The sequence below is a fragment of the Dipodomys spectabilis genome, unplaced genomic scaffold (genome assembly GCF_019054845.1).
Source record: "Dipodomys spectabilis isolate Male_0828 unplaced genomic scaffold, ASM1905484v1 ptg000512l, whole genome shotgun sequence".
Taxonomy (NCBI): domain Eukaryota; kingdom Metazoa; phylum Chordata; class Mammalia; order Rodentia; family Heteromyidae; genus Dipodomys; species Dipodomys spectabilis.
Window position 1 is genome coordinate 852,654 of NW_024871189.1, and position 20,838 is coordinate 873,491.

Genomic DNA, 20,838 nt, shown 5'->3' on the forward strand with positions numbered 1-20,838 from the left:
AAAGCACAGGCCTCCCAATCTCAGCCTCCCGAGGAGCTGGGATCACAGGTGTAAGCCACTGGTACCTGGCTCAGTGGGTGTTTTGAGTTTTCTGTTTGAGGTGTTCACAGTCAATCAGAGCTGGCTGCCTTTGGCCCAAGCATATTAGAGCCTGAGACTAAAAGCAGAATCATTCACTCGGCCTATCTCAATTTGAAATAATAATTATTCGCTGCGGAATGCATTTGAATATTTTTGTCACTCCCTACTCCCCAAAGTTTGCGCCTGCTAAAAAAATGCCTCATTCCCCTGACCCCTGACCCCTGGTTCTACTGGGGCTACCCACATTTCTAGACAGTGCTCCACGGGGGACATCCACTCTCACGCCTCCCCCCACGGGTGATCTCCTGTGGGTCGGGTGCTCGAGCCCTGTGTCTGCCCTAGCCTTGTGTGCTGTGGCGTGTCTGCGTATCGACCCTTGGTCCCTTGTCCCTTTGCCCCATGCGCTGAGTGTCTTTGCCTACTCTGGGGCTTGCTTCTCCCCTTCTTATTGTTGCGAGGGTGGTGTCCAGGGGTTACAGTGAGTCAGGAAAACACATTTCTTTTCAGATAGTGTCGCCACCCCTCACTCTCCTAGCTTTTCCCTCCACTCCTGCCACGAGTTGTGCAGTTCATTTTCCACAGTGTCTGCTACCACTGCTGCATTTGTTCACCCTTTTCACTTCCTCACACTTTTAGTGAACAGAAATCAGCTTTTTTGCTTTTAGGGTGAGGGCCTTTGATGCCGTCTTTGCAGCCATACTGCAAACGCCCAGGTAAACGCCCTGAGGAGCTGCTCGCTGCCAGTGTCCTGCGTGGTGTGCGGTGGGCCCAGAGCGTCCGCTCCAGCGTAATGTCCGGTTCGGTGGCGCCGCTGCCTTGGACCTGGCGGTGCCTGTGTGAGGGCCTGCCACTGCTCTTCTCTGTCCGTAGGCCATTGTCCTTCCCTTGTCCCTGCACCAGCCCCATGCTGTCACAGACCCTCCGCTGCAGCCCAGGGGCCTCTGGCTTTGTTCCTGTCTAAGATTGCCTTGGCTGCCTTGGGGCCTTCGGATTTTCATATGGATTTTATGATCAGCTTGTTGGATTCCTGCGGAGAGCATGCTGGGACTTGGGTTGAGATTACCATGAATCCACATGAGCGGAGACATCAGCAGCATCTTTGTAATATTGAGTCTTTGCCTGCAAACTTCGCTGTATGAATGTGAATGTCCCTGGGAGACGTGGAAGAAGCACCTTCCTCTGAAACCAGACGAGACTGTAGCCCAAAGAACCACTCAGACTAATCCATCTCTGAGTGGAGGAGTTGTTACTCACAGGGTTACTCACAGATCATGCGTGTTTGCTTGTTTGGTTTTGGTTTTAATCTAAGGGCTGGCAGGGAAGGAGTAGTGATTGATGTCCTAGGAAGGCTGCGCTGTTCCCTGGAAGGAATGTTGACAGTCTCGGGGTCTCTGGCCCACCAGCTGGATGTCTGCTTCCTTTGTGCTCCTCCCGGGCTGCGGGCCTCCCGCTGCGGCCTCCGGTAGGTCACTGCAGCAGCCCCTGCCCCAAAATGGCAACAATCGCGTCAAACCTAGTGGACCAGTTTTCCCACAGATTTCATTTTCTGGATTTTTTCCTTTATCTGTATTGTTTGCAAGTGATTTTATAGCAACTTTCCAAACTTCTTTATTCTGATATTTTACTCATAATTTACTGGCCTCATCTTAAAATGTACTTTTTTTTTTTTTTTTAAATGTCGGTCGTGGGGCTTGAACTCTGGGCCTGGGTGCTGTCCCTCTGCTCTTCAGCTCAAGGCTAGTGCTCTGCCACTTGAGCCCCAGCACCACTGCCGGTTTTCTGGTGGTTTATTGGAGATGGGAGTCTCACGGTCTCTCCTGCCCGGGCTGGCTTTGAACCGCGATCCTCAGATCTCAGCCTCCTGAGTAGCTAGGATGACAGGCGTGAGCCACCAGCACCAAAACTTACTTTTACAGGCACGCAAAAAGCCTAGTATATATCTCGCTTTTCCAAAGTCAGTAAGGACAGATTTCTAACCAGGAACCAAAGATCTAGTTGGTGTTTATGGAGTTAAGGAGAAAGGTATAGAGGGTCTGGAACAGCCAATTCAATTAAGTCATCTGCATGCTGTGGACACACGGGGAGCAGGAGGCCCACACCGCTGTGGGCACCGGGCGGGTCACTGCTGACTCATTGTCAGGCAGCAGCACCCCACACCATGCCGGGACCATCCACCCAGCCATCCTAGCGGGTGACACCACGGCCAGCGCAGAAGCCCTGCCGGATTCACTCCCGCTGTTGAGCAGGGCTCTGAGGCTCCCAGCAGCCTTCCTCTTTCACTGTCTTGCCCGTGAGCACCCGTTGTTGACACCAGGTCATCTGACGCCTGAGATGACCGCAGAGCAGAATGGCCGGCATCAGAATCATCCTGGGAGAGCAGGCGGGCGCCAGCGAGCTGTCCGCGGAGCACCCCTTCCTGCCGTGCCCAGGGCCAGCGCGAGCCCTCATGCATGCCACCCGGGGCGGCTCTCAGAGCAGCGTGGGTGTGCCTGGTCCGGGCAGCTGCTCGTGTGCTGGGCAGTGACCCCCATTTGTCTACTCCCCAGCTTTCGGACACCTGACAAACCTCAAAGCAAAGGGATGCTTTGCTTTTCTTGTCCATTTTAGGTGAAAAGATCAGGCAGGCTTGCCTTCTCAGCAGTGACCAGCACATGAAAATCGATACGCAAAAACTAATTGGACAGGAAGAGAAGAGGCCTAATTATCACTGACTGACTGGAGGTTTTTCTAAGTTGGTGTAACTGTTCTTACGGGATGTGGAGGAGGGGCACTTGATGAGATTTTTTTTTTTTAACCAATTTTGAGTAATTCTCACTTGAAGACGGCAGCATTGCGTGTGGGGGCTGGAGCTTGACAGCGCGTCTTTCTTTTATGACAGCTGACGTCACCAGGGCAGGCCCTCCTAAGCGAGAGCTCCACTGCATTCCCCAGCCCTGGCTGGGCGCCGTGGGGCTCTGGGCACCCGGTGGGTGCTCTGTGGAAGGCGAGTTGGGAGTTGGATGCACAGCTGTGCCCTGGTGGGTGGCCTCCACCTGTGCCCATGTCATGGACATGTTTAAGCTCAGCCCGGAATTGCCCTGCTCTGAAGGTGGAAGGCCTGCACATCTTTTTCTGCTCCTCCTCCTGAACCCACGCCTTTGAAGGGGTGCCAGGCCTGGCATGCAGCTGAGGGCGCACTGCTGGCCTCCAGTGCTCCCCAAACGCTTCCATGCTCTTGTGTGCTGCCAGCACAGCCCTGAGCCTGCCGCCCCAGTCATTCACCCCCCCAAGCCACTCCTTCCACCCCGAGCCTGACCCCACGCACACGCACTCCCTGACTCCCTGGTCTCCTCCTGCTGCCTGCCCCGCCCTCCTGCTCTCCCCCTCCCTGCAGGACGCCCCGGGCTTTGCCCCATCCAGCAGCGCCAGCCCCTCCAGGTCTGTGCACCTCCCTCTTACGCGCTCACATACATGCTGCTGTCCTCCTGATCTGAAATGCATTTCCTAGCCCACTTTCTCCATCCACCCCCCTACGTGTCTCTCCTCTGGCAGCCACCTCCCAAAGAGGCGGCTCCACGTTCCCTCTTCTGTTCTGGCCTCATCCCAGCCATGCGTCTGCTCTTGATGGCCAGAGTCATCCTGGTCTTCCCTCACCATCGGGGCATTCGGTGCTGCTCCCCCTGCAGCCCTCCCTGCTCCGGGCACCACACCTCCTGCCTGCCTTTCACTGGCCCTCAGCCTCTGTGTGGCGGGGCCTGGCTCAGGCCCAGGTTCCCTCTATTTCTCATGCGATGTAAAAAGTGAAGCCTTGGGTAGGTGTGAATGGGATCGGGAGGGTGGATGGAGAGGATGAATGCAAGTGAATGTGGCCTAATTATGTTATTGTACATGTGAAAATAGAACAGTAAGACCTGTTGGAATTTCTTTAAGAAGAAAGGGAAGGGGCTGGGAAGGTGGCTCAGTGGTAGAGCGCTTGCCTTGCATGCCTGAGGCCCTGGGTTCAATTCCCCAGCACCACATAAGCAAAAAGAAAAAAGCTGGAAGTGGAGCTGTAGCTCAAGTGGTAGAGCACTAGCCTTGAGCTGAAGAGCTGAGGGACAGCGCCCACGCCCAGAGTTCAGGCCCCACGACTGGACCCAAAAAAAAAAAAAAGAAGAAGAAGAAAAGGAAGGATAAGGGAGAGTAAGGGGATGAGTTTGATCGTCGCATGTATGGAAATGTGACGCGCTCCTCCCCTGTACAAGCAGTGTGTGCTAACAACAAACACAAACTTAGACAATTTACAAGATGATCTGGCTGGGCATGGTGGCACACACCTGTAATTCGAGCACTCAGGAGGCTGAGACAGGCGGATTGAGAGTCCCAGACTAGCCTGGCTGCATGGTGAGGGCCTGTCTCAGAAAGAAAAAAAAATCCGTGTGCCATGATTGACATCCCTGCTCGGATGGCAGGTGCATTTCCGCTCAGATGCACCGTGCACCACGGACGCGATGCCTGAGCTGGCATCTTCCCCCCAGGCTGCTTCTGCCCCTTGCCCACCAACCGCGGCCCACTGTCCCAGTGCCCAGGCCACAGGCCTCAGGGCCACCCTCTTCCTTTCTCGCACCCTCGCTGTTGACAAAGCCTCCGGCTCTGCCCAGTCACAGAGCGTGGGACCCCTCTGCCCTCGTGTGGCCCTAATCGGCTCCTGCTTATCTCACAGCACAGCCCGTTCTTTGCGGAGCAGCTGACTGCCTTCCAGGTGTGGCTCACCATGGGCGTGGAGAACAGAAGCCCCCCGGAGCAACTTCCCATCGTTTTACAGGTGAGTTGCTGCAGCCAAGGCCCGGTTGGCTGAGGCATCCATAGAAAGAGGCCAAAACGAGGATCCCAGTGAGGCTGGTTCACCTGAGGCTGCCTGCATGCGCCCTGAGGTCTGTGGACCCCCAGCCGCTCCTCTGCTCCCTGTGGGGCCCAATGGTAAACACAACCCACCAGTCCAATCAGAAATCACTGGGGCCGGATGCCAGTGGCTCACTCCTGTAATAATAGCTACTCAGGAGACCGAGATCTGAGGATCACAGTTCAAAGCCAGCCTGGGCAGGAAAGTCCGTAAGACTCTTATCTCCAATGAACCACCAGAAAACCAGAAATGGTGCTGTGGCTCAAGCGGTAGAGTGCTAGCCTTGAGCTGAAGAGTTCAGGGACAGCACCTGTTCAAGCCCCATGAGAGACCAAGAAAAGAAAAAATGTCACTGGGCTTTCCTGGTAAAGTATCGAATTCCCTTCCTCTGCCCTTCCCCACCGCTCCTGCTTACACATCAGGAACTGTTGAAGCCTGCCGCCAGCCAACTTCATACTAATAATACCATGGTCCCCTCTGCGCAGGGACACAGATGCAAACTACCCCCCAGAGCAGAACAAGCGGTGCTGAGCAGATTATGAATGGGTCACAGAGGGTTTCCTAACCAGCACCTGGGGGTTACTGCCAGAGCCGCCTGTGCATCAGCCCTTTCTGGGTGTGGCGGGCTTGTCATCATGTCACTTTAAAACATAGGCACACCGGCACTGGTGGCTCACGCCTGTCATCCTAGCTACTCAGGAGGCTGAGATCTGAGGATTGCAGTTCAAAGCCAGCCGGGGCAGGAAAGGCCATGAGACTCTTATCTCCATTTAACCACCAGAAAACCAGAAGTGGTGCTGTGGCATAAAGTGGAGTGCCAGCCTTAAGTGAAAGAGTCCAGAGATAGCACCGAGGCCCTGAGTTCAAGCCCCACGTCTGAAAAGAAAAGAAAAGGCACAGGCCCCTGTGGGTGTGCCCCGTCACATGCAAACCGTGGCGTAGTTGTGGTTTGGAGACCAGTTGTGTGTGTCCTGTCCGCTGATCCTTTAGTGGCTTTAGGGGTGGCAGGGCTTATCACAGATAATCAGTCACCAGTGTTTGTTTCAGTGAGTGTGTGTTTGTGGGGAGTTGTGTGAACTTAATGAAGTTTGGAGTCATGACCAAGAAAAGCCGGTTTATGCTGGGACAGTGGCCTGGTTTTGGAGCCGCCGCCACACATAGGCCCCAGAGTCTGACAACTCACTTCAGAAGCCAGAAAAGCGTTGCTGGTGTTTGTCCTGCTTTGCTTTTTGCAGTTCTGAGAGAGTGCTTGGCAGGCAAGCACTCTACCATTTGAGCCTCTTTCTCTTTGTCCTTGATAATGAAGAATAATCAAGGACAAATAGAAAAGGCTCTTTTCAGATAGACTCTATCTGAAAAGAATCACTCGGGGCAAAACCTAGACTGTGATCCTCCTATGCCTCCCAAGTAGCCAGGGTCATAGCCACACGCCATCACAAAGACGCACGTCACCCATAGACGCACGTCACCCATAGACGCACGTCACCATGTAGACACACATCACCACAAAGACACGTCACCACATAGACACACATCACCACATAGACACACGTCACCATATACACACACGTTACCACATAGACACACGTCACCACATAGACACCCGTCACCACATAGACACACATCACCACATAGACACATCACCACATAGACACACATCACCACATAGACTCACGTCACCACATAGACACACATCACCACATAGACACACATCACCACATAGACACATCACCACATAGACTCACGTCACCACATAGACACACATCACCACATAGACACACGTCACCACATAGACACACGTCACCTCATAGACACGCATCACCACATAGACACGCATCACCACATAGACACGCATCACCACATAGACACACATCACCACATAGACACACGTCACCACATAGACACACGTCACATAGACACACATCACCACATAGACACACATCACCACATAGACACACATCACCACATAGACACACATCACCACATAGACACACGTCACCACATAGACACACGTCACCACATAGACACACGTCACATAGACACACATCACCACATAGACACACATCACCACATAGACACACATCACCACATAGACACACATCACCACATAGACACACGTCACCACATAGACACACGTCACCACATAGACACGTCACCACATAGACACATCACCAAATAGACACACGTCACCACATAGACGCACGTCACCACATAGACACACATCACCACATAGACACACATCACATAGACACACGTCACCACATAGACAAATCACCACATAGACGCACGTCACCACATAGACGCACTTCACCACATAGACGCACGTCACCACATAGACACACATCACCACATAGACACACATCACCACATAGACACACATCACATAGACACACGTCACCACATAGACACATCACCACATAGACACACGTCACCACATAGACACACGTCACCACGTAGACACACGTCACCACGTAGACACACGTCACCACGTAGACACACGTCACCACATAGACACACGTCACCACATAGACACACATCACCACATAGACACACATCACATAGACACACATCACCATATAGACGCACATCACCACATAGACACACATCACCACATAGACACACATCACCACAGACACACGTCACCACATAGACACACGTCACCACATAGACACACATCACCACATAGATACACGTCACCACATAGACACACATCACATAGACACACATCACCACATAGACGCACATCACCACATAGACACACATCACCACAGACACATCACCACATAGACACACGTCACCACATAGACACACGTCACCACATAGACACACATCACATAGACGCACATCACCACATAGACACACATCACCACATAGACACACATCACCACATAGACACACATCACCACATAGACACATCACCACATAGACACACATCACCACATAGACACACATCACCACATAGACACACATCACCACATAGACACACATCACATAGACACACATCACCACATAGACACATCACCACATAGACACACATCACCACATAGACACACATCACCACATAGACACACATCACCACATAGACACACATCACCACATAGACACACATCACCACAGACACATTACCACATAGACACATCACCACATAGACACATCACCACATAGACACACATCACCACATAGACACACATCACCACAGACACATCACCACATAGACACACGTCACCACATAGACACACGTCACCACATAGACACACGTCACCACATAGACACACGTCACCACATAGACACACATCACCACATAGACACACATCACCACATAGACACACATCACCACATAGACGCACATCACCACATAGACACATCACCACATAGACACACATCACCACATAGACACACATCACCACATAGACACACATCACATAGACACACATCACCACATAGACGCACATCACCACATAGACACATCACCACATAGACACACATCACCACATAGACACACATCACCACATAGACGCACATCACCACATAGACACATCACCACATAGACACACGTCACCACATAGACACATCACCACATAGACACACGTCACCACATAGACACACGTCACCACGTAGACACACGTCACCACATAGACACACATCACATAGACACACGTCACCACATAGACACACGTCACCACATAGACACACGTCACCACATAGACACACGTCACCACATAGACACACATCACATAGACACACATCACCATATAGACGCACATCACCACATAGACACACATCACCACATAGACACACATCACCACAGACACACGTCACCACATAGACACACGTCACCACATAGACACACATCACCACATAGATACACGTCACCACATAGACACACATCACCACATAGACACACATCACATAGACACACATCACGACATAGACGCACATCACCACATAGACGCACATCACCACATAGACACACATCACCACATAGACACACATCACCACATAGATACACGTCACCACATAGACACACGTCACCACATAGACGCACATCACCACATAGACACGTCACCACGTAGACACACGTCACCACGTAGACACACGTCACCACATAGACACACGTCACCACATAGACACACGTCACCACATAGACACACGTCACCACAGACACACGTCACCACATAGACACACATCACCACATAGACACACGTCACCACATAGACACACATCACCACAGACACATCACCACAGACACATCACCACATAGACACACATCACCACATAGACACGCATCACCACATAGACGCACGTCACCACATAGACACACGTCACCACATAGACACACATCACCACATAGACACACGTCACCACATAGACACACATCACCACATAGACACATCACCAGATAGACACAAGTCACCACATAGACACACATCACCACATAGACACATCACCACATAGACACACATCACCACATAGACACACATCACATAGACACACATCACCACATAGACACACGTCACCACAAAGACACATCACCACATAGACACACATCACCACATAGACACACGTCACCACATAGACACATCACCACATAGACACACGTCACCACATAGACACACGTCACCACATAGACACACATCACCACATAGACACACATCACCACATAGACACACGTCACCACATAGACACACGTCACCACATAGACACATCACCACATAGACACACATCACCACATAGACACACATCACCACATAGACACATCACCACATAGACACACATCACCACATAGACACACATCACCACATAGACACACGTCACCACATAGACACACATCACCACATAGACACACGTCACCACATAGACACACATCACCACATAGACACACGTCACCACATAGACACACGTCACCACATAGACGCACGTCACCACATAGACGCACGTCACCACATAGACACATCACCACATAGACACACATCACCACATAGACACACATCACCACATAGACACACATCACCACATAGACACACGTCACCACATAGACACACGTCACCACGTAGACACACGTCACCATAAAGACACATGTCACCACATAGACACACGTTAACACATAGACACACATCACCATATAGACACATCAACACATAGCCACACGTCACCACGTAGACACAAGTCAGCACTTTGCCCTAAGACTTACTGACTTAGATGGGGGCCTGTGAACTTTAGGCCTGGACTGACATTAAACCATGTTCTTCCCAGTCTCTGTCTCCTGAGTAGCTGAGATTGCAGGCTTGAGACACCTCACCAGCCAGAAGCTCTTTTGTTAGCAGATTGGGTATGGCTGGCATGGGCACGTGGGAAGGCTCCTCCCCTGTGTGAGCATAATGCAGCCTCTGGGGCCTTCCAGGTGGGGTGCCGCCTGCTGGCAGCCGTCCTGGCACTGATTGGGTTACTTGGCCTCTGTAGAGTGGGGACTCTGTAGAGTTTCCTTACCTACCGCCTCAAGGTCATCCGCCTCACTTCCTATCAAGAAGGCTCGTGCATTGGTATTAAGACCACTAACCCCATTGTGAGGGACATCACCCTCCATCTCCCCTGGACCAACTGCTCACGGAGTGGCTCCCGCTCCTGAGAGATCATTTAGAAACTGGGCCCTGCCGGCCCGGCCCAGAGCTGAGGTCCTGCTCCCCACACCATGACGGGTGGAAGTGCACATGTACATGCTGTGAGGTGCAGCAGCAGCCGGTTCCCTTGGCTTCTGATCAGGTCTGTAACAGAATAAATAAATCTTCTAGTAGTTGTACCAAGGTTTCAGTTCTACACGTCAGTGGATGAGGACGGTGCATCCTGATCCATGTCCCCTTCCCTAAGTCTTCTCCCCTGTCCCCATCCTCTCAGTTTTCTACTTCCATTTTTCTTAAAAAGAAAAAAGTTGGTGCCTTTTTGTTGGTGGTGGTGGTCGTCGTGGGGACTGAACTCTGGGTCTGGGCACTGTCCCTCAGCTCTTCAGCTCAAGGCTAATGCTCTACCACATCTCCGGCTTTTTCTGCTTATGTGGTGCTGAGGAATCGAACCCAGGGCCTCATGCATGCAAGGCAAGCGCTCTACCACTGAGCCACCTTCCCAGCCCAGTTGGTGCCTTTTATATCCACTGCTTTTCTAGCATCATGAGAAGAGCATAAAAATGATTGCTGTTCCTCTTACATACATCTAGATTAAAGACCAACTTGGGATTGCAAGGGGAGCTGTCAGCAAACGAGCAGAGTTTCAAGACAAAAGACTGCAACACTAGCAGCAATGAGGCAAAGAAAGCTGGCCGTTCAGAGAGGCCAGGCAGGCTGTGGGTGGGGTCTATGGGCCGCTCCCATCACCCCTCTCGGTCCGTGGCTCACCTGAGTGTCTGTCTGCAGAGACTGCTCTCCCACGGCCTTCCCCTAGGTCTGCAGTGCTGAGGAGTGAGGTTTCCCCTCTCCAAGCAGGCCCGGTGCCAAGCATGCCAGTCCAGCTCTTTTGACTCCATCAGACTGTCCTTCTGTACGTGGCCTTTTATTGACCTTACTGTGAATACTGTTCCACTCACAGTCCTTACCCCCGCGGGGCGGACTTCCAGAGGCCGTCCTCCCAGCGTTGTGTGTCTGATCTCTCAGATAATCAGCTGCGGGGTTTTCACCACCACCAGGGCTGGCTTTCTTTCTTTGTTTTTGTTTTTTCGTTTTTTTTTTTTGTTTTTTTGGCTGGCCCTAGGATTTGAACTCTAGGCCTGGGTGCTGTCCCTGAGCCTCTTTGTGTACTAGAGTTAGCACTCTACCACTTGAGCCACAGTGCTACTTCTGGCTTTTTCTGAGTAGTTTATTAGAGATAAGAGTCTCATGGATTTTTCTGCCTGGGCTGGCTTGGAGTCACAATCCTCAGGTCTCAGCTTCCTGAGTAGCTGGGGTTACAGGTGCGTGCCACCGGCGCCTAGCAGCCATTGTGGGCTCTTTCCCAGGCCGGGGAATGTTGAGGGAAGACAAAACACAAGAGTGCCGGCTTCATTTGGCATGGCCTGTGCGGCCTGGCCTCCCCCTCACCCGGCCAGTTCCCCTGACAAAGCCTGGGCTCTGTTACCTATAAGTCATCCTCTGGTGCCTTGGCAGATAAAGATGTGGTACTTACAGGAAAAGCATTTTAATACGGACCTCAGTGCCTAGATCCCTGCTATTTTTCCCCAGGAGCCAAAGCGAATTTTCTGTCTCCCTGGCACCACCCACTCACCGCCGCAGAGGCACTAGCTGGTGCCGTCTGGGGCCAGTGAGAGGTTCTGTCAGGCCACTGGATCGCAGCCTCTCAGGCAAGAAGTGTCAGCATGGAAGTGCACGTTTTCCAGTGAGCCACTGTGTCCTCTGCTACCGCCAAGGGGGTGAGAAGGAAGGTGTATTGACGGTTCCGTGTGTGCTGCCAGCGCCTGCGCAGGGCCTTGTATTGGAAAGGCTGAGCCACACCTCCAGCCCCTTTTTACACTGGTTATTGCAAGATTAGACCAACAGGAGCTGTGGTCCTCCTGTTTGTGTTTTCCCGTGTCGCTAGAGATGGCAGGCCTTGTCACTGCGCCCAGCCCTTGTCCCCACGGTAAGGCAGCCGGCGCCTGCCATCACCTCACACCAGCCACTGAGGAGACGGAGTTTCCCGAGCCTCTTTTCCCCATGATCCCATCTCTGCCTCCCAAGCAGCCAGGATTACAGGCTTGAACCACTATGCCTGGCTTTCATGATTTTGTAACTGCCATCTTCTCCCAGCTGGGGTCGCTGGGGTCTCCGGTCTCTGTCGGCTTACCTTGTAGGCTCTTGAACACAGACCTGTGAACACACATGAGCTCCATCTCACTGCCTGGCCACATCCTGGCGCACTGGGCTTGCTGGTTTTGCGGGCCCCGCCAGGACTCACTGTAACTATCTGCATTCCCCTCAGGTACCACGTGGGCAAAGACACAAAGCAGAAGAATGAAGGTGACCCATAGTGTACAAAAGAGAGGGAAGAATGATTTCACAGAGTAAAATTATACTGCTTTTATACAGATGTTGCAGATCAATGCAAGTGCTTCATTAGGAGGACCTCGTTTGCTCTCAGTGCGCTGTTGTATTTCCAATAAGTGTGTGGTCTAACAGCAGAGGGCTAAGCTCTTGGCTGGCAGGATGAAATGCTGTAGGTCTGGGCTGAGTACAGATCCTCTTGTGTAGATGTTGTGAAGGAAGAGTCAACATGATGACCCCATTAAAAATACATAGCTTCAGGGGCTGGGGGTTTAGCCCACCCGGTGCGCGCAAGGCCCTGGGTTCGGTCCTCAGCCCTGGAAAATAAAAATAAAAATACATAGCTTCAGTGTCATAGGAAAAGGGTAGGACACATGAGATACAGGCTCAAGAGTGCTCTTTATTAATGATTGCTGTTCACTTAAAAACAAGAAGAAGCATTTGTGTAGAAAAAAAAATAAGGATTTTACTAGAGAAATAGTTGATTAACTGGGCGCCAGTGGCTCACGTCTGTAATCCTAGCTACTCAGGAGGCTAAGATGTAAGGATCGCGGTTCGAAGCCAGCCTGGGCAGGAAATTCCCTGAGACTCTTATCTCCAATAAACCACTCAAAAAACTAGAAGTAGGGCTGTAGCTCAAGTGGTAGAGCACTAGCCTTGAGCTGAAGAGCTGAGGGACAGCACCCAGGCCCAGAGTTCAAGCTCTATGATGGACCAAAAAAAAGAGAGAGAAAAATAGTTGGTTGATTATGAAAGAAAATACTGAACTTCACTAGTAATGAGAAACTTTAGACTAAAAAGGTGTATTTTCACTATGTTGACTATAAGTAGTGTAATATGGCTAGTATTTTCTCAGGAGCTTTGTTACTTAAGTTTATTAAACCCCATGGGTAAGTGTTGCATTATGCTTACTTTATGAATTAATAAATTAGGTCTCGGGGCTGGGAAGGTGGCACAGTGGTAGAGTGCTTGCCTTGCATGCCTGAGGCCCTGGGTTCGATTCCTCAGCACCACATAAGCAAAAACAAAAAAGCCGGAAGTGGCGCTGTGGCTCAAGTGGTAGAGCACTAGCCTTGAGCTGAAGAGCTGAGGGACAGCGCCCAGGCCCAGAGTTCAGGCCCCACAACCAGACCCCAAAAATAAATAAACAAACAAATAAATAAATAAATGAGGTCTCACCGATACTGAGGAAGTTATCCAAAGTCACCTTTCAGCCAGCGCTGCTCACTATGCAGCTTGTTAAAGGGGTGAATCCACTCAGCCGAGGGCAGTTGGTAAAGTAGGTTTAGATGCTCTGACCTTGAAATTTTATTTCTCAGCTTTATGTGCATTGTTTATATGAACAACATTGTTTACAGTAACAAATGTTTATGATAGTACAGATTTCCAGCAGGGGGAAAGGACTTACATAAATTCCATTTATGCAAATGAAGCAGTGCTGGCGTGGGACATGATGTGGCCAGATGCAGTATGACCTTGAAGGCCATCCTCGGTGAGGGCGGCGGCGATGGGTCATCAGTCAGGGATGCACCTAGAAGTTCATCCAGCAAGGCAGCCCCGGTGCATTATCTCCCTCACTAGGAAGAGATGGCTTGTTCTAGTGCTGTCTGCAGTGAGCATCTGTGTCTCCCTGCGTGGTGGGGGTACTGCATGTCTCCTGCCCTGTCTGGAAGCATTAGCTAGGGACGACGGAGGGAGCGGGGAGCGCAGGCCCGCAGCGGGCGGCTGTGGGAGTGTTTCAGCACGTGCCCGTGTGCTCTCCTCTGACGCCGGTTGGTTCTTGTCTTTCCCAGGTGCTGCTGAGCCAGGTGCACCGCCTGAGAGCCTTGGACTTGCTGGGAAGGTTTCTGGACTTGGGTCCCTGGGCGGTGAGCCTGGTGCGTGCTTCCCCCTCACCTGGGGGCTGGGGGGGCATGAGCCACGGTGTGACCGTGTGGGGTGACCGCCCCGGCCCTTCAGCCCCGGCCGTGGCTGGGCCTGAGCCTGACCGCCCCGGCCCTTCAGCCCCGGCCGTGGCTGGGCCTGAGCCTGACCGCCCCGGCCCTTCAGCCCCGGCCGTGGCTGGGCCTGAGCCTGGAGTCTTGGGCTTTTTTTTAACCCATTTTTCTACCTAGTTTTTGGTTTAGTTTAGTTTTTAGAAGTATTTCTGGCATGTCAGAATAGCCCCTCCCTCCACTGCCAAGAAGCCAGAGCCACCGGCTGGCCGTGCTGTGGGGCACGCGCAGCGCTGAGGCACCCGGCCACTCACTCAAGAGTAGACACAAAAAGATGGCAGAAAACAACAGACGCGTAAGGAAGGAGGTGCAGGTGGCAGAGAGGAAGTGTAACACGAGAGGAGGCCGGCCGCACTTGACCTCCTGTGGTCCTGTTTGGGGGAGGAGGGGTAGTTTAAAAGTTAACGTTTGGAGTCAAGCACCGGTGGCTCATGCCCGCCATCCTAGCTACTCAGGAGGGTGAGATCTGAGGATCGCGGTTCAAAGCCAGCCCGGGCAGGAAAGTCCATGAAACTTAGCTCCAATAAACTATTCAGAAAAGGCCAAAAGTAGCACTGTGGCTCAAGTGATAGAGCGCTAGCCTTGAGCATAAAGAAACTCAGGGATAGTGCCCAGGCCTCAAGTTCAAGCCCCAGGACTGGCAAAAAAACAAAACACACACACACAAAAGTCAAAGTTTGAAAATCATAGTTATGAGATGAGACAATTCAAGATTTTGCATGAACTAACTATTTTTCTTCACTTTAAGTGATGAAGAATAAACACCTGACAGCAGGTCTGCCACCGAGTGCTGCAGGGCCGGGAGGTGGGAGGGGACACCACGGCGCTGGGCGGGGGGGGGGGGGGGGGGGGGCGGGCTACAGGGCAGGAGGCTGGCAGGCGAGGATCTCTGCCTCTCTGTGTTTGGATCCTTGATTAATACCAACAAAGTAGTTCATTGATAAGCCAGCAAGGAAGGAGGAGAGAGGACGTCTAAAGCTGGGAAGAGTAGCTCAGTCTGTGAGGAAAGCTGCACCTCTGACCCCGTCCTTTTCCGCCAGGCCCTGTCGGTGGGCATCTTCCCCTACGTACTGAAGCTGCTCCAGAGCTCAGCCCGAGAGCTGCGGCCACTCCTCGTCTTCATCTGGGCCAAGATCCTCGCTGTGGACAGCGTGAGTACCTCTGCCTGTCCTGTGAGCGGGAAACGGGACGGCCCGTGTGCCCCAAGTAGTGTGGAGGGGGCCGGCTCCCCCCTCCTCCGCCCCCCCGCCATCCCGACGGCCAGGTATCTCGAAGGCCACAGGAATTAACTGTTCGGGGAGAGAGACGCTATAAAAGCCAAGTCCTGTTTTAAAAACGTGTCCTTGGTGCAAAGGGGACTGCTTGTAGGGGTACATCAAGCGCAGGGCGGGGTTCTCGTGCATGGGGCGGGAGGGGAGCAGCTGGGTGCTGAGTTGGCCCATGTGGCTGGGGAGGCCGCAGAGTGATCTTGGAGAGAAGCCAGAAACGCAGGCAGAGGCCCGAGGGCCGAGCAGAGAGCAGAGGAGCCAGCTCTGGCACCGCAAGGCGCGGGGAGCGCTGGTGTGCAGACTCAGAGCAGGTTCCAGAACAAAGGTGTGTTGGTGCTGGAAGGCCTTCGAGCTGGCCATGCGTTGAGGAGAGGTCTCGCGTGGGGTGCCGCAAAACACAGAGCCGCTTCCTCGGCCTGTTAGATGAGCCATCGGCTGAGGACAGAGATGGAGAAGAGGCGGCGGCGGCACAGGATGGGCTGGCTTTCTGCTTTGCTTGTTTCTTAAGCAAACAGGGCTGGAGAGTCTGTAGCTGGGAGAAGCAGGTCTGTGTTTCCGGTGGGTTTCCACCAGCCTTGAGTGTGAGCCTGTGTGGCAGGGCGCGTACGAGTACAAATGTGCCCAGCAGGGCTGCGTGTGAAGCAGCGCAGTTCCCCCCCCATTCCCCCTCCCCTGCTGTCACTGCTGAGGCCACACTCCATCCACCCGTGGCCTTGGACTCTGTGCTGGGGATGCACCTGCCCTGCTCTCCGCTCCCGCAGAATGAGCCCACAGGTGTTCTGAGCCCAGCCCTGTGTGCCGCGCTCGCCCTGCCCCCCGCACCGCGCTCGCCCGGCCCCCCGCACCGCGCTCCTCACCAAGGCTGTCCGCATGTCCCCTTGCTCACTCCCAACCCGGCCCACGCCCCTGGGTCCCCGACCACACTCCCTGCAGACCCTGCAGACAGAGCGGGAGCCCCCGCACCCCGTGTGTTCCAGCAAGCATTCCCGCTCCTCGGGGCATCGCTGGCTTTGCCGCCACAGTAGAGCACGCGCCTCTGTCCCTGGAGTTTCAGACAGCAGAGCACGACGTGGGAGGCCATCGACGGAAACATCTCGCGTCCACCCTGCCGTCCCTCCCTCCTGTCTAAAACTCAGTCTTGCTAAACTGAAAGCTTGGTTTTGTGACTCAAAGGCACTCAAATTCTGAGGGTCCAAGTCCTGTGAACAAAGGGCTTCTCTCCGGGAGCCTTCGGGAGCTGCTTCTCCCTCCCCGGCGGCGTGGCGTCCGCGTCCGCACACGCACGTGTTTGTTCACACCGTTGCTTAGAACCTGGCCCTGGACCTGCCCAGAAAGGCACCTGAAGCAAAGCCAGCCGGGGAGGTGGCGAGGGGTGTTCAGGACGAGGAGGATTCCGGACACAGCGTGGCCGGTGGTCAGCCATGACGCCAGTGCCACAGGACCGCACACATCTAAGCGCACGTGGACTGGTGAGGATGAGCTTTTCCAGTGCTCCGGTGCCTGACCTTCTGCGCCGTCGTCATCTGTGGTCTGGGGGTGGTCGTATCTAAGGCAGGTGACCCGTCCCGATGGTGCCTCCCCAGGTGCTGTCAGTGAGTGTGCCACGGGTCCTGGCACCGGGCGCAGTCCCAGCCACCTCCGCCACCGGCTGCACGCAGAGGCAGAGCCCGCCGTGAGCCGCTCCACGGGGCTCCGGGAAGACAGCAGGGCCTCGCCATTCACATCCGCACGATGCTGAACGAGTTACACATAATCCTCAGACAGTGAGGTGCTGCTCCACAGCCCGGCTGGAGTTGCCTGTGGCTGCGGGGCCAGCTTGTTGCTCCTGTTTATTTTAAACAGCCAGCCCACCAGGGGATGGGATAGTTTTGAAATGCTTCCGGTTCACCCTGAGCCTCATTTCCCTCGTGCTTCCTTCTCATAATTGTCTTGGCCCTAATTTCCAGCAAGTTCCATGTGGTGTTAAGCTGTGGCCTTCCCCTCTTCACATCCTGCGAGGCTTGGGAGCTCATGACTGCTGCCCACAGCCCAGCTCCATCCACCCAATCACTCCTTGGGTCTGCTGCTGCTGGGTCAGTAGCACAGGCGCCGTGAGCCTCAGTGCTCCTGCGGCCGCCGGAGACTGGCAGACCCGAAGGGCGGAACCCTTCGGGGTGTGTGGGCTCCCTTGTCTGTGGAGCACCCTGTGTGCTGCTCTGCCAGAGGCTGTGGCAGTGATTATCTTGGCTTCAAAGCACACTGAGGAGAAGGAGATGCCAGGAGAGGAAGAAGAGAGGGAAGAATCGTGCACTGAGGCCGAGGGGCAGCAGGCACTGGGAGACCTGGTCTGGCAGGCTGGGCGATGGACAGCCTTCCAGAGCCCCAATGCTCTCCGAGGACTCGGTCCCAGGCGGCCCCTCCCAGAGCCGCGCCTGCCCGCACCCCTCCACCGTCAGCTCCACCTAGGTGGTGGATGGGAAGTGAACTGCGTATGATGGCACAGTATCCCAAAACAGACGCTGACGACCCACAGGGAAAATGGCAAGAAGTACCTGGAGCCAAGTCAGCTGGGACATAGTGTCTGCTGACCTCCATCTCATCTGACTTCTCTAGGTCACTAGAAAATGTGTCTAAAGTCACTGTAAATTGCCAAAAAATTTATCATAAAATGTCCAAAATTAGAAGTTAATAAGTTCTTTTTCCAAAGGGAAATATTGAGACAATTTTGAATTACTTTTATCAAATGAAAACTAAAACACAACACAGTGAGACTCACAGACACAGGTCAGCACTGCCCTGCGTGTGCTTGTTTGCCAAGAGAGAGCCTCCGGTTCCTGGCCTTTGGTGTTAGCGAAAGAAAAGCAGCAGGGGCCCCGGAGTAGTAGGAGAAAAGGGAAGATGAAGAGTAGAATGGATATTGGTGCAGAAGGAAAATCTGTGGGTGAATAAACCCGATTGAGACACAGAACGAAGGCACAGATTTCCATTCTCCAATTCCAGAGCCTCTGGGACAAGAGCAGAGACCTCACTGACGGTTTCGACTGTGCAGGAAGCAGGCACTACGAGCAGCTCGGTGAGAACTTGACCCACCTTGACCCAGTCAGATGCCCTGGGTGACAGATGACTCATACAAGAAGAGAGAGCACTCTGTCGACTGAAGAAATTGGATTTGGAGCTAAAAACTTATCTACAAAGAAAATTACAAATCCAGATGGTTTCCTTGGCAAATTCTCCAAGACACAGATGGGTGGCACTAAGCCCTTTTCCATTTCATCTGTGAAGCCAGCATTACCTTGAAACAAGAAAAGCCTCGTGAGAACCAGGCACCTGCAGCTGAAACCTGTAATCCTAGCTACTTGGGAGGCTGAGTCCTGAGGATTGAGGTTCAAAGCCAGACCAGGCAAGAAAGTCTTTGAGACACTTAACTCCAGTTAACCACCAAAAAGCCGAAGGTGGAGCCGTGAATCAAGTGTTAGAGCACTAGCCTTGAGCAAAAAAGCTCAGAGACTGTGCCAAGGCCCTGAGTTCAAGCCCCAGGACTGGTACATGTGTGCACATAGATGTGCACGCATGCACAACACATATTTTTGAGACTATTTTGGCAGCTCCCAAAACTAAATATGAATATAAAATAAACATCTATAAACAAGACAAAATGGGCAAAATGTTTGATCGGATACTTCATTAAAGAAAAATGTGAACAGCAAATAAGCCTATGAAAATGAATGACTTGAGTGACTAAGAAGTCACTGAGAAGAAGTGAATCCGAACTGCCAGATAGCACTATATACCCAGTAGACTATCGGGAAGCTAGGCGTGGAGGAGCTGGGTTCTCGCCGAGGAGTACCCATGAGGCCTGTTTCCCGTGAAGATTGCACTCAGACCCACCGTCCAGCCACTCCACTCCAGCTGTCTGTGCGCAACATGAGGACTCGCGTCAGGAGTGTTTCACAAGCGAATAAGTGAACTGTATTTTACCCATACAATAATCTGCCACACAGCAGCGAAAAAGCATCAACTGAGCAGGGCATGGTGGCTCACAGCTGTAATGGTGGCTACCTGGGAGGGGAGGCAGGAGGGCTGTGGTTTGAAACCAGCCCTTGCAGAAAAGTGCGTGAGACCCGCATCTCCACCCACAAAGACTTGAGTGCCAGCTACTGGGAAAGAGCAAGTGGAATGCCCATCGTCCCAATGCAGGGCGTGGGGCACAAGCAGAAACGAAAGCAGAGAGGGCTGAAGGCATGGCTGACGTGATAGGACGCCGCACAGCTAACACAAGGCCCAGTATTACACGCACGCACACACACACACACACGCACGCGCGCGCACACACACACTCACACACACACACATAATTATGTGAAAGACACCAGTCCAGTTTCCGTTTATTTAAAATTTTTGGAAGCACAGAGTCATTTATAGTGCCAGAAAGCGGATCTGTGGCTGCCTGGGGCAGGATGGGAAAATCAAACCATGAGGGGTATGGTTGTGACGGTGGCTCACGGGTGTGTGATATGCCCCCAACTCATCCCTTTCCACACTCGAAACACATGCAGCCTCTTGTGTCTCACTTCCTCAGTGAAACCTTAAAAAGGCAAATAACACAGCCTTGAGTTCAAAACCCCAGTACCACCAAAGGAAAAGAACAAAAA

At 52.8% G+C, this 20,838-nt stretch overlaps 1 protein-coding gene across 2 annotated transcripts in view; it reads left to right on the forward strand.

The window, feature by feature from the left end:
- Positions 1-20,838, forward strand: part of Rptor (regulatory associated protein of MTOR complex 1) — a 313,102-nt gene that overhangs the window by 218,995 nt on the left and 73,269 nt on the right. For both annotated transcript variants that reach the window (XM_042669964.1, XM_042669963.1), the window contains exons 11-13: positions 4,763-4,864; positions 14,739-14,822; positions 15,980-16,090. In XM_042669964.1, coding sequence (XP_042525898.1) covers positions 4,763-4,864; positions 14,739-14,822; positions 15,980-16,090 — 297 coding nt within the window. The remainder of the gene's footprint in view (positions 1-4,762; positions 4,865-14,738; positions 14,823-15,979; positions 16,091-20,838) is intronic.